This window comes from Rhinopithecus bieti, unplaced genomic scaffold (assembly GCF_001698545.2).
Source record: "Rhinopithecus bieti isolate Rb0 unplaced genomic scaffold, ASM169854v2 scaffold_9899, whole genome shotgun sequence".
NCBI lineage: Eukaryota > Metazoa > Chordata > Mammalia > Primates > Cercopithecidae > Rhinopithecus > Rhinopithecus bieti.
Window position 1 is genome coordinate 65662 of NW_016806979.1, and position 14263 is coordinate 79924.

Genomic DNA, 14263 nt, shown 5'->3' on the forward strand with positions numbered 1-14263 from the left:
GAAATATGTAGCAAGGAAGCATCTGAAAAAAGGAATTGTATGCAGAATGCATGAAGAATTCTCAACTTCTCAATAGGAAGAAAACCACTAACCTAATAAATGGGCGAAAGATTTGTTAAACACGCCCTTGAAATGGATGATGACTGAAACAGCATCATCAGTCACTAGACACAAGTTAGTGAGCTGCTCCCCTGACAGCAGCCAAGCTTGAAAGACCAAACAGCCCCAGTGCCGGCAAGGACCCCGGACCCCGGACCCCAGGCTATCACCCAGCCCCGGGGGTGCATGGCACCACCACGCTGAAAGTCATGTGGCCATTTCGTAAGAAGTTACAGGCAGGGTGTGGTGGCTCATGCCTGTAATGCCAGCATTTTGGGAGGTCAAGGCAGGCGGATCACTTGAGACCAGGAGTTCAAGACCACCCTGGGCAACATGATTTGTCATCTGTGCACCTGTGGTCCCAGCTACTCGGGAGGCTGAGGCGGGAGGATCACTTGAACTCAGGAGGTTGAGGCTGCAGTAAGCCGTGACTGTGCCACCACACTCCAGCCTGGGTGACAGAGCAAGGCTCTGTCTCAAAAGGACAAAAAAAACTTACAGCACAGCCACCCAGCACTGGGCATCTATGCCAGACAACAAGAGAGCAGGCCAAAGACAGACGTGTACACACGTTCACCGCAGCTGCATTTGTGATAACCCAGGCGGGACACTGCCCAGAAGCCCCTCACCAGGTGAGTGGAGACAGACGCTGTGCACCACATCCCTGGCCCTGGAGGCTCTGTGGATGATCCCCACAGGTGGAAAGTCTGAAGGAAGCACGGAGCGGAGGAAGCCAGTGTGAGTGAGGAGGGCGCCCACTGCCTGAACCCATTCACACGGAGCTTTGGGAAACGCAGACACAGCTGCAGTGACAGCAACAGACCAGGGTTGCCTGAAGAAGGGTATGTGGGAGGGGAGGGACCCCAAAAGGGCAAGGGGAAACCTGGGTCTTTTCTTGTCTTGATTGTGGTGATAGGTACGAATTTACAGATGTTAACATTTATAAAAATCCTCAACGCGGCTGTGACGATAAACAGGAGAGCGGGGCGACGGCTGGTCCCTGTCCTCCTCGTCTCGCCTGACAGTCTTCCCGGGGCCCGTCCATCAGTTCACTTCCAGTCTGTGTGTCCGAAACTCCAATGTGCAGAGGAAACATCTCCATGTCAGCACGGCTGAAGCTTCCTCACAGGCCAGCACGCACAAGCTGAGCCCCGACCTCCTCACACTCAACGACACTGTCGCCCTCGGCTGTGCCCTCCACCTGCGGAGCGACACCAACACTGCCCTGAGACCCTCTGTAGTGCCCTGGCGACTCCCACCTTCCTCCAGTGGGCACACCTCCAGGCCCCCAACCCTCTCCCCTTTCCTGAGAGCCCCCAAGCCCTCTCCTTATTTCCAGTCACCAAATACAGCCACAGTGATATATTCAAAACACAGACCTGACCATCAAAGTGCCAGGACCTCAGGACAATCCACACTCTTCACTATGGCTCAGAGGCCCCCAACAGCTCCCCACCAGGGCCCAGGGCCTTGTTAACTCTCCTCCCTGCTGGGCTGTGCTCAATCCCATGCCCTCTGCTGAACAGGACCACTGCCTCCCTCACCCCAAGGCCTCGGGTACAGGGTGCAGCCACAACCGCCGGTCCCCGTGATGCTGCACTCAGGATTGGAGGGGCCTGCCTGCCGGTGTGTCCTCACAAGGTGGCATCTGGTCTGCACGCAGGGCCTGGCATCATGAGGAAGCCAAACACACTGAGGGAAGACATGCCTGGACCCAGGTCTCATGTTGGCAAATGTTTTTATGAAACGCACACAGCTAATTACATGTGAGTTTTAGGCTGACTTGGAAACCTCAGCAACAAAATATGCTGAAGCTTCCATTAGCTGTCAGGTATGTTACCCAGGAACCTCGGGAAAAGGCGGTAGATTTTCTTTTTCTTGAGATGGAGTCTCTGTGGTCCAGGATGGAGTGCAGTGGTGCGATCTCGGCTCACTGCAACCTCCGCTTCCTGGGCTCAAGTGATTCTCCTGCCTCAGCCTCCTGAGTAGCTAGGACTACAGGCACCTGCCACCACGCCTGGCTACTTTTTGTATTTTTAGTAGACACGGGGTTTCGCCAACTCCTGACCTCAGGCGATCCGCCTGCCTTGGCCTCCAGCGTGCTGGGATCACAGGCAGGAGCCGCCGCACCAGGCCAGTAGATTTTCCACATAAAATATACGGCCAAGTATTAATAGGAAAGAACTGATAAGGCAAAAAAGGACATTAAATGTTGAGGAAAATTGAAAGGATATGAAAATACAGATAAACGTGTTCAAAGATCCTTCCTGGGAAAGAGGTTCAAACACTACATTTTGAACATTCTGCCCAGGCTGGTGATGGAGAAACGTCCTTTCTGCACGGTCTACACAGCAGGGCTGTTAGGGAATCGATCTTTAAGGTATTTAATGGTTAATAATGTTAAACATGCACTGGGCATGCTTCTTGCCCTAATTTAAGGCAAATAAATCACTTCATAAAGTCACACCCCACTGCACTCCAGCCTGGGCCACAGAGCTAGACTCCACCTCCAAAAATAAATAAAGTCACACCCTTTCTCGCATTTCTGCTGCGATGGATCAACTAAGACAACTGAAGTAACCTCCCCAGTACCTAATTATACAACTAGAACAATTTGATATAATTCTGTAAACTGCAATTAGAGGTGCTAAATATTTGTTTCTAACCTGATTTCTAAAATACCTCTTACTCATTTCACAAACAATCTACAGATAACTTCAACTTCAAAACACTTTCCAGTACCGAAACAACAGAAAAAGAAACAGTCCCTTCTAATCCAAGATTTCAAACTGGGAAAGCATTTAGGACATCCAGCAGGGAAGTGTCAGGAGGAGGCGCGGCCGTGCTTGCAGCTGCTTCCTGTCAAACTCCAAGCCCCGCACAGAAGCGGCACGGGTAAAACGGGGCGACTAGGAGAGAAATCATAAGCAGGGACAGCACTCACGGCAAGGTCGCACTCCTGAAGCTGAGCCCCTCTTTAACACATGAGTAAATGTCTCCCATCTAGCGAGTAAAGCATGAGGTGAGTCCAATCCACATGAAACACAAGTTTCAATAACTGTCCCAATTCCATTTTAATTTTCACACAAAACTACGTTACATTTAGTGGACATTACAGGATGAAAAAAGAAAATGGTGGAAGCTGATTTTGACATCCAATCTGATTTTAGGATATTCTATTTTTGTGATATACATTAAAAACTTACCTTATAACCAGGAAACAGTTGGTTCTGTTACCGACCGCAAAATAGTCAGCTGTGGTCAAAATATCAATCCCATGCGGGAAAGTGCCCTAATAAGAAAGTGAAATTGGGGGGAAAAGAAGAATTTGAATGAGCAAAGGCATTTCACCAAGTTCCATCATCATATCCACAGACACTGACACTGACGAACCCCGAGCCCTGAGGCAGGTGGCAAGCGAGCTACACGCCACAGACACTGCTCCCCGAGGACTTCCACGTCACACTGCCTTCCTGACGGGCTCCCCAGACCACACCACGCCCAGTAACCGAAACCACCCACAAGGATTTCATCGTTTCAAACAACTCAAACGTTTCCACTTCGGTATGTTGTAGATCTTTCCTTAAAACATACACCGTAAATGGGCTTCAGGTTTCAACAGTGTTCCAGCCACTGACCTCCACCAGCCCGAGCCCCATGCCACAAAGCTGGCAGGTCGGTGCACACCAGAGCAAGCAGGCCTGGGTCAGGTGGGGGATGCAGACGCCTGCCCAGTCTACGAAGCCTGGACCAGAGCCCAGGCCTCGCTCAGCTGTCCTGGGCGGGCAGGACGTTGACTGGGGGTGGCCGGCCCAGCCGGTTCTGGGGGGTGGTGACAGCTGATCCCAGAAGCATAGAGGACCAGCAGCCCCCAAGCCTCTGACATGGGAGAGGCGGCACCTCCTCCCACCCCACGACAGCCTCCCAGTGGAGCCCCAGCTCTAGCCCCGAAGGCTGCATGGTGTTACTGAGACCATTCTCAGGTTCCAGGATTTGAAATTCTGAAAACAACATAAATAATTTCCTAAGAAAATACAAATGACAAACTTTGAACCAAACACAGAAAGCCTTACACAGCTATAAACCGCAGCAGGGTTTTTCAAAGGCCTCCCAGGCCTGCCCACCTCCGAGCCCGGGATCCAGATCCCTCCTTGACTTTAACACACTCATCACCACCCTGCACTTCATCATGAAAACCTCACACCTTCATCCGTGTCATCGCTTCGCAAATAAAGTAGCTGAACAGCCAGCTCTCCTGAGAACACCCAGGGCCACACCCCTGCTTCCCGCCAGGAGAGCCGGAATGAGAAGGTACCATGCGGCTTTCTCCCAGCAAATCCTTCCCAAGGGTTACACTGGGAGCTTGGGCTGCTGGAGATACCAGAAACTTCCGCCTGAGGCTGCTGGAATCAGTGACAGCACGAGCGTCCTTCACTGAACCGTGGAACAGGGGAGAAACCGGCACCCGAGTGGAGGTGTTGCGGCTCACTCTGCAGAAAGACAGCAGGTGCCACAACCTGGGATGTCGCCCACTGCGGGGCAACGCCACGTCCCACATTCCGGCAGGCAGGAGCCCAGGGAAACGCCGGGGTGGCCCAGGACCAAGTCTCGCTGAGAACAAGAACAAGGGGACTCTGTGCCCAGCATTCCCCCACGGTGAGAACAAAGCAAGACCAACACAGGGGCTAAGGCTCCGTCTGGCCAGGCTGAGGCTGGAACAACAGGCTCCGAGCAGACAAAGGTGGGCTCAGCTGCCCTGAGCCTCAACCTCTTCACCTGTGCAGGGAGGAAGTTGGGGGCCTGGGTGTGGACAGGCCACCACAAGGGCCCGGTGGTGTTGGGGGCCTGGACAGCACTCGCCTAGGAGCAGGGTCATGGGGCTGGCATGTCTGGCAGGCCCTGGACACGAAAGTTGCCCATGGGTTAGTCACCACCTGCTCAAGAGCCTCCGGGCTCAGTGGGGAGAAGGCAGAGACCACTCAGGACCAGAGTCTCCAACTCCAGCCAAGATGAGCCTGGACAGAGAAGCTGGTCCCTCGTCTCTGCCCCCAGCCCCCTCCGTGTTCCCCAGGCCGCTCCCCAACCACCCCCCATTTCTCCTGCTGTTACCCAGTAGCCTCTACTGTAAATGCATTTCTTACAACTTCATTCCAAATCTGTGTATTAGAAACAGCCTTCTCCAAATCCAAGGGTTTTTAGGCTGCTTCCCTGCATGCTACGTAACACGTCTGCTCCCATTTGCTTCGCCAAGTTCTCGACCTTCTTCTCAAATGTTTCTATCCAACCTCAGCAGGACACGGCCATGCGGGCCCGGGGGACACTCCGGACCTGCGCATCTCACACTTCTTTCAAAGTTTGTGTCTCTTCAAAGTCTGTGCAGCTTCTTCCACGAGGCTCCCGCTACTGTCCGCATGCGGGTCACTGTGCGGAATGCTCTGAGACTCACGGGGCTCAGGCTCAGGACTGAGGTGCAAGACTCCTGCACCCACGGGAATATCCCATTTTTTGGCTGCTTGCCTAAATTTAGACCAAGTTTAAAGGCCTTTCCTTTCCCTGTCAATCAATCCCCAACCTAAGCTGCCCCGACAAAGGTAACATGACTCAAATCTAGCCACACACACAGGGAAGCCGGTCAGCTCAGCTGCAGGGCCCCATGGCTCCCTACGTGGCCCGGCTGCTCCTCCCAGGAAGCAGCATCTGGGAACCCGGAACAGAGTGTGATGGTGGAGTGTGGCCCAGGGCCCACACAGCGTGGTCGCCACCCCAGGCTCTGGCCTCAACACGCCCCCCTCCAGGGGCGCTGGAGGGGCTGGAAGCCCAGGAACAGGCAGACGACTTCTCCTGGGCTGTCACTCTCCAGGAAGCTGGCAAGTCTGTCAGCTCAGCTAAGTGGTTTCCAAGAAGCTCCTTCTTCCTCACAGCAGCCACACTCTCCACTCAAAAGCCCAAACCTCATTCATGTTCTCCTCGGCCTGTGCGGCTCTTGCTGTCTGCATACCCAGGCTCCCCTTCCAAGGCTGGTGTCTCTTCCTAATGAACTGGCTCCTACCAGGGCTCAGGGCTCTGAACGCGTGCAGACCCCACGGCACCCCAAGGACACTGGGTGGGCCTCGGCCACCTCGGGCCAACAAGAGGAAGTCATGCCCCTTCCTGGGCTCTGTCTAAAGAAAGCCGCCCACACCACTCATGCCAGGCTCCTCGAGAACCATTTCAATAACATGCACAAGTCCTCATCTGCCTGCCTCTCCAGCTGACTCTGGCGTCCGGCTTTTCCTTTGGACTCATTTGGCCTTGATGCTTCCACTCCAAGTCGGACACCTTTGCCTGGAGGGTTCCCCACAGGTCAGAAAGGTACACAGGCCACGTGCACACCATGCCGCCCCACACGACCCAGCCACAGCCCAGACCCCGGCTGTGTTTGCTTTGCTGCCCGGGAATCCAGAACCTTCTCGGCTGACTTCTCTGGGAACCTTGCTTCCCGCCCAGGTGCAGCCCAGACCCTGGTCCCCTCTCCAGCCTCTGTCCCACTCTCCTGCAAGGCCCGACCACACGCCCAAGATGTGACGTCATCACACACAACATGAATAACCTGGGCCCCCATTCACAGGTGAAGCTGACCAGTGACCAGATGGCAGGGTCAGAGGGCACAGCAAAAGCAGCCTCAGCATGATGAGGGGTCGTGGGGTCCACAGCTCCTGGGAGCTGGCTTCTGGGCCCACCTACGGTCCGGATGAGGCACAAGCTGACGTCAACAGAGCCAGCTCTTGCTCTGTGTGGGATGAGGCGGGGTCAGGTCTGCGTCCGTGCAAGGCCAGCCTGGTCCCAGGGACCCGCCCCACCCTGCAGAGTCACATTACGTGGCCCTTGGCAACGCGTAAAACACAGCTTTCCGGCCTGTGTGTGCAAAGTGCTGTACGTGCAGGTTCCCAGTGACCCTGCCGCTGATGTAGCCACACCACACCTCGCAGTGCGAAAAGACACCGAGGTTATGGCTCTCCAGATTCCTACCTGTAAACCTGCAGGAAGCTTTTGGAAGAAAGGTGTTTAAAAGCAGCCATACCTGTCTCCCCACATTCTCCTGGAAGGCGGCCTGCGGAGCAAAGAACAAACACAGCAGGTAAGCGAGGTCAGCTTCCGCCAACACCAGAGGCAAGTTCAGAACAAACAGCACAACGTCAATGACCCACGGCTTTATTTTTTAAATAAAAGCCCTCGTTGTTGGCTGAACAGAGCCTCAAGGTGTGTCACTCTGCTTTTACGTCCTGGTGCTCTTTAAAACCACAATTTAAGAATTCAAGTTTATAAACTCAGACACATCCTGAAAACTGGCCTTTACCACTGAGCCTCCCAGCAGCACCACGTGGAGGCCCCAGCTGTCAACACGGAGAGACAGGCAGGCAGGTTAAAGCACAGCCCAGAGCCCCAACACTCTTCCTCAGGAGCTCTGTGAGGCAGCTCATGGTCACCAACTGGCACCGCATGCCGCCCTCCAGGGAGGGCACTCTGCCCACACCCATGGCACAGTGTCAACAGGCTAAGTCCCAGGCCGGGCACAGGCCCAGAGCAGGGGCCGCGGAAAAGGTTGAAATGTGAACTTCAACAGGATGAAGTGCTTCCAGGAGGCCTCTCATGTCCTCCCCACACACCCTGCCCTCCTTAGGCACACCAACCAGGCAGAGCAGGTTACCTGGGCAAGGTGACAAACACACCTCCCTTCCCATGTGTCACCAGCGGGTGCCCCGTCCTTCCCAAAAGCACCTGGGCTCAGAGTTCTCGGGGCTGGAGACACAGGGGACTTCAGCATCCCAGGAAGACCCAACAAAGTGCACACACGGCCACACCACACACGCCACCAGCACGGGGTGGGGTCAGGGAGGCTGGAGGCTTCAGGGAGCACGCTCTGGAGAAGCGACCTCCTGCCTGGCAGGATTCCTGCCAACACTTGCCTGGGGGCTTCCTGAGAGCAAGGCCGAATGAGGGCTGCTGGTAGGTGCACACACAGACGGGCACCAGGTAAAGGAACCGAAACACAGCCACCCAGGGTCTGTGCCCCCAACCACCAGGGAAAAGGAGCAGACACACCCACCACCTCTGGCCAATCACACAGAAACCAGACATGCAGGTGGTTCCAAGACAGACCCCTGGGCTGGGCTGGAGATTGGCAGAAACAGGTGCTTGGCAGCTCTTACACGGGGAGGGAAGAGGCCTGACTGCTGCCGTTTGACATTTTGTCACTTTTGAGATAAATTCAATAGGAAAGTAAGAAGCAAAACCTGCCAAAAGGCAATGCAACAAAGATACTCTAACGTTAATTTAACACACACTATTTAGGAACACATGTACTATTCCAGTGGTATCTAAAAGATGTTTAAAAAATTCAAGACTTATGTGGAAGAGCACAAGCCCTAAAACAGGGAAAACAATCCTGAGAAAGCAGACGCTGGGAGGCATCGCCCTACCCAGTGTGAAGGCTGACTACGTGCAGCAGCGTCACAGCACAGCCCGTCACACAATGCGCACTGGCGGGACAGACACGCAGACCAACCAGCAGAGCAGAACACATGGCACAGCATCCCTGGGACCTGGTGAGGTGGAGTTCCCAGACCTTAAGAAAGTCTTCATGTCTTAAAAAGCACTAAAAACATGATCCACTAAAACAAAAAACTGATCAAGACCCCGGCAGAATTAAAAAATTAAAAACTTTGCCCTATTAAAGAGGATGGAAAAATGAGCCACAGACTGGGAGAGAGCCAAACACAAACCCAACACAGGACCAGAATCCCACATATGTAAAGAGTGCTCAAAACTCAACAACAAAAAACAATCCACTTAGAAAATGAGTAAAGACCTGAGCAGATGTTTCACCAAAGAGGAGGTACAGATGGCAAGTAAGCCCGTGAAAGGTACTCCACACCACCAGGCATGACAGAAACGCAGGTAAAGACCACAACAACATATCACCACACGCCTGTCAGAAAGGCCGACACAGAAAACGGTGGCCACATCAGACGCAGGCGAGGACAGAGAAAGGCAGGGCTGCTGACAGGTGGTGGTGCGAACGCGAATGGTGCAGCCACTCTAGAAAGCAGTTTAAATGTCCAACTACCACGACCCAGAAACTACTCCTGGCATTTATCCCAGAGAAACGGAAGCTACACTCACACGAAAACCTGAGCACAAACGTTTACAGCAGCTTAAAGACCAGAAACCATCCTGATGCCCTAACACATAAACGGTCACACAAACCACGGCACCCTCAGCAACAGAAGCTCGGGGTGGATCTCCAGAGAGCTGTGCCGAGAAGAAAGCTACAGCGTTAGAGGCCACAGAGTTCATTCACACGGCATTCCCGAGACGACAGAAGAGGCAACGGAGAGCCGACCAGTGGCTGCCAAGAGTCAGGAGAGGGAAACAGCAGGGGCTGTGGGCAAAGCAGGAGCACAGGCCTCTCGGGGAGACGGGGCTGCCGTGTATCCTGACTGTGGTAGTGGATACATGAATTTGTATGTGATACAATCACACAGAACTAAACGCCTGAGCACGCATGGATGGTGCGCCACACGCGCACACACGGCACATACACGCACACATGCACACGTGCACATGCACACACGTACACGCACATGCATGCACACACACGGGTACGGGTAAAACCAAGGAAGTAGGAATAAGGCTGGTGGGTTGGCTCGATGCTCACGTCTAGGCTGCGATGTTCCACTGCGCTTTTGCCAGATTTTATCATGGAGGCAATGGTGAAACACGCATGAGCTCTCCCTGCATTAGTCTTTAAAACTGCATGTAAATCTCTGCCAGGCGCAACGGCTCACGTCTGTAATCCCAGCACTTTGGGAGGCTGAGACGGGCAGATCACGTGAGGTCAGGAGTCCGAAACCATCCCGGCCAACATGGTGAAACCCTGTCTCTACTAAAAATACAAAAAGTAGCCGGGCGTGGTGGCACATGCCTGTAATCCCAGCAACTCGGGAGGCTGAGGCAGGAGAATTGCTTGAACCGGGGAGGCGGAGGTTGCAATGAGCCAAGATCGCACCACTGCACTGGGAAGGAAGGGAGGGAAGAAGGGAGAGAAGGAAAGGAAGAAGGGAAGGAGGGAGGGAGGGAAGGAGGGAGGGAAGGAAGGGACACACTGCATATAAATCTCAATTATCCCAAAATAAAAAGTCACAAATAGAGGTCAGACACTAAATATCCAATGAAATGCTGGATGAAAAGATTTAAAATCTTTTCAGTTAAATGGGGGCTTTAAGTGCCTTTACTTTAACTGTCAGTGAACAGGGGCCCCATCCCCACCCCCTTCCTCGTGATGAACAAGAAGCCACGACCACCCCGTCTCTACTGCCCCTTCCTTCCCGGCAGGGGACACGTCTTTCTGCAACGTCAGCACGTTTGGGGGCCTGCTAGACTCCTTCCAATGTGTGGAAAAACCAGCGCTCAGCAACGAACACAGCTGGGACTGTTTTCACAAACTCACTCACACGCTGACTGCCGGAGTCGCCACACTCCTGCCAATGCTGAGAACCAGCTGCAGCACCTTCCTCGCCGCGTTACTGGGAGGGTCACACACCGCGGGATGCCCGACCGCAGCCTTTGCTGCCGTGGCCAGTCTCGACACGGGAGCACCAAGGCAAGGCAGGGCGTCCAGAGCTCAGGGGCAGGGACCGTGTCCAGCCCCAAGGAGGGACGGGACTCCAGTGCCTTTCACTGCTGCCTCCTGGCCGGTGCTGAAGAGGCCTCGGGGCCCCACAGGGTGACCGCCCCCAGTGAGACAGCGTGGAACAGGAACCCAGCTGAGCCAGGAAGACCGAGACATCTTTATCTGAAAGCAGCAGCTCCACAGTTGGAAAAAATGATTCCCAATGCTGAGGCCCTCAATCCTCACATTTCCTAACAAGCTTTAAACAGAGAATCTTTTACCTTTGGCTGTTTTAATTTTGCAAGCTACTGGATAAGCAAGGTGCACTCCGGTGGTATTTATCAGAAAAGATTTATTGCCAGTTTAAAGGGATTTTAATGTGAAAAAATGATTTATATTATTTCACCTCATATTCAGGGTTCATAGAAACTTAAGTACTTTAATTTTATTACTGCTTCCCATGAAATGTCTTAGGTTGCAGTAAAGAACATCTAAAAGCTTATTTTTAAGTACAGATTTAACATAAGATTTTATTATATTTCAAAGTCTTACAATTACTGCCTTTGGGTAAATATCAGGGCAAAAATGTGACGACTTCCCAAAAAAATTATGAGGTTTTCTACTGACACTGAAGACAAAATAAGAGCAGCTTCAGGGACAGAGAAGAGCCTCTGAGCTCTCCTGCTGAATTCTCTCTAGTTTTAAAGGACCTGAGACAGAGAAAGACTTCTCACTACTTCAGGACACAGACAGCAGGCAGGCCACCACAAGCTGCAGAAGATGACTAGAAAGACTTGAAGGCATCATCTGAGCTCCTGCACGTGAGAGAGAAAACCAACTCCGCACCTGCACAGTCCCACACACTGCAGGGCTGACAGGAAATACTCACCAGTCCCAGCACCCTTCCACCTGGCCCACTGGCCCCTGAGTCTGACAGTAACGGGAGCGTCAACGGCTCCCTCAACAGGTGCCAACTATGCTGAGCCTGGACACAGAGTTCCAGCAGCTCGAGCCCAGGAGGATGGGCCCACCCCATCACCAAAAGCCAACCTCACCCCTCCCTCTTTCTCAAAATGCTGCCTCTCCGTTCTTACCCTCTTAAAACGTGTTCAGCATCTTATCTGTATCTGAAATCAAGACTCTCATCTTGAGACTGGTCCACTGTCTCAGCTGCCTGCTTTCTGGGGTCCCAAGAGACTCAGGCCTCACTCCAGCCCAGCTCTGAGCCAAATGAAGTAGTCTGGTCAGCGCGGCAGCACTTGCTACCGCTCCTCACAACCAGAATTCACCCCAAACGTCACAGAGCTCCCTCTGGAGGAAACCAGCCATCTGTGATCAAGACGCACCCAGTCCTGCAGGCCCCATATCCAGTAAGGCCCGGGCGAGTGTGGCCGGGTGAAGCAGAGCTGACCACTGCTCGCAACAGCCCCTCCTGAGGCTCAAAGGTCACCTGGTGAGTGACCATCCCGCCACCACATTCTGGCCACCCTCACAGAACCCACTCTCTTTCGCGTCTTTGGCGCACAGCTGCCTGTACTCAGACCTGTCATCGGGCACGTCCCACTCGCCTGCATCGCCCAGCAACCCCCAGCAGTGATGGCTGCAGCTCTGGGGATGCTTGGGGTGTGGGGACTTAACCCTGACCACCCTTCACACGCTGAAGCCACGGCCCTCCCCGACACCCAGAGACAGTAAGCTGCAGCTCCTGCTGCTGACGGGTGAGCTGACCAGGTGGCAGCACACAGAGGAGCATCGGGGAGATCAGGACCGCCCCCCACCTTCGTGACAGGAAACATCAAAATGAGAAACTTACAGAGGCTGCTCTTCTGCAGTTTACATCCCGGTCAAACACCGCGGCGATCACCAATGCGCTGTGAAAACAAGAAAGGATTAATTAAAAAGGAATCTGTAAAATAGTACAGACCACACAGTATCGACGAGAAAGCCTTTCTCTCACGACTCAAGCCCACTTGAGGTTCAGACATGCCCCGCAAGCAACATGCAGCTTGAGGCACCCAGACACTGCAAACAGACACATGTGACCCCTAAGACACCAGACGCCATGCGGGAGCTGGGGGTGGCTGACCCTGGTTCTAAGGAGAGCCACGAGACAGCGCACACCAAGGGCGTAGGATCAAAGGGCCGTGAGGACAGGGCCTGGGGGCAGAACGCACCTGGCCTGCTGTGCTGATGCGGAGTGGGAGGAGGGGAGGTCCAGTGAACGAAAAGACAGAAATGGGGTGCCCTGGAGGACGAGAACTGGCAGCGTTTGGGGGGTCGGGGGCGGTGGCAAACCAAGGTGGCTGACAGAAATGCCCCAGGGCAGGGGCTGTCCAGGTCCTGCAGACCACGCCGCGCACACAGCCTAACTCTGCAGAAACGCATGAGCACCCACCGTGCCCAGAGGGCTCTGAGGCCCTGCAGGCAGGGTATCTGGCGGAGGCCCCTTCCAGAGAGTGTCAGGAAACCCACCGCACCACACACAGATGCCAAGGCACTGCCTCCACGCAAGCCACACTCAGACAAGGCTTCTCCTGGCCCCCGTCAGACTCCTTGGGCCTCATTACGTCCTCTCGTGAGATCACCCAGCTTAGTTACTGTGAATAACCCAGAACGCTCTCATCGGACGCTGCACAGAACACAGGGGGTTTGGGGCAGGGCAGAGGACAATCACCCTTTCTAAAGAAGGCTTGAGAGATTGTGTCTCCTACCAGCCTAAAGGGAAAAGGTGGAAAACAGAATTTCAGACACGTGGAGATAAGTGGCCTCCACAGCCGCCAGCGCCTCCCAGGTTCCTGGTTTCCAGGTCTCCTAGGGGCCAAGTGCTCTGCCTCATTCTAGGGAAGTTGACAGACCTGAGCCATGGGGCAGGGCCCACGTCAACATGAAGGATGCCGGGGACACGCACAGGGGACAGTGGTGATGCCAGCTGTGCGCCCTCTCACCAGCTCTGCTGTTAAACAAGCTAAATGTGAAAGATACATCCAGCTGAGGAAAAGCGTGTGGGTTCCATTGCAGAGAGTAAGTCCCACTCCAGCCTGGCAACGCAGACACTGTCAGCACCACACCCTGACTCCCAGGGCGTGTGTGTGAGGCGCCGGCCCCACCAGCCACAACGTACGCGACGTCCCGCCTGTTCTGCATCTCACACTGTCTGTCGCCCCAGACCCAGACTCACTGGCCTTACTCTCCAGGTTCACAGCATACCTCTCAGGCAAGGGGCTCCTGTATCCTCATGTTCTCTGCGCTCCTCCCTCCCTGGCCCCATGAGTCCCGAGGGTGTGGGCTTGGGGATGCTGAGCCAGGAGACCTACAAACTACAGCCACAGAGCTGAAACTCGGGCATTTATCAGAGAGAGCACTTGTCCCCCAACCTCCAGCGCTGGGCACAGGTGCCTGCTCCAGGCCCTGGAGATGGCCCAGAAGATGCCACAGAGCCTCGCACTCCTGACTCAGGTTCTGGGGCCACAGTCTCCTCCAGCGTGTCTAGCATGGGGGCGGGGGGGGGGGGGG

General features: G+C 54.3%; 1 protein-coding gene across 1 annotated transcript in view; it reads right to left on the reverse strand.

Annotated features, from left to right (window-relative positions):
* TBCD (tubulin folding cofactor D) overlaps positions 1-14263 on the reverse strand; it is a 174320-nt gene that overhangs the window by 47919 nt on the left and 112138 nt on the right. The window contains exons 10-12 of the mRNA XM_017879152.1: positions 12564-12621; positions 7160-7189; positions 3306-3391 (exon numbers count right to left, since the gene is read on the reverse strand). Of these exons, the coding sequence (XP_017734641.1) occupies positions 3306-3391; positions 7160-7189; positions 12564-12621 (174 nt within the window). The remainder of the gene's footprint in view (positions 1-3305; positions 3392-7159; positions 7190-12563; positions 12622-14263) is intronic.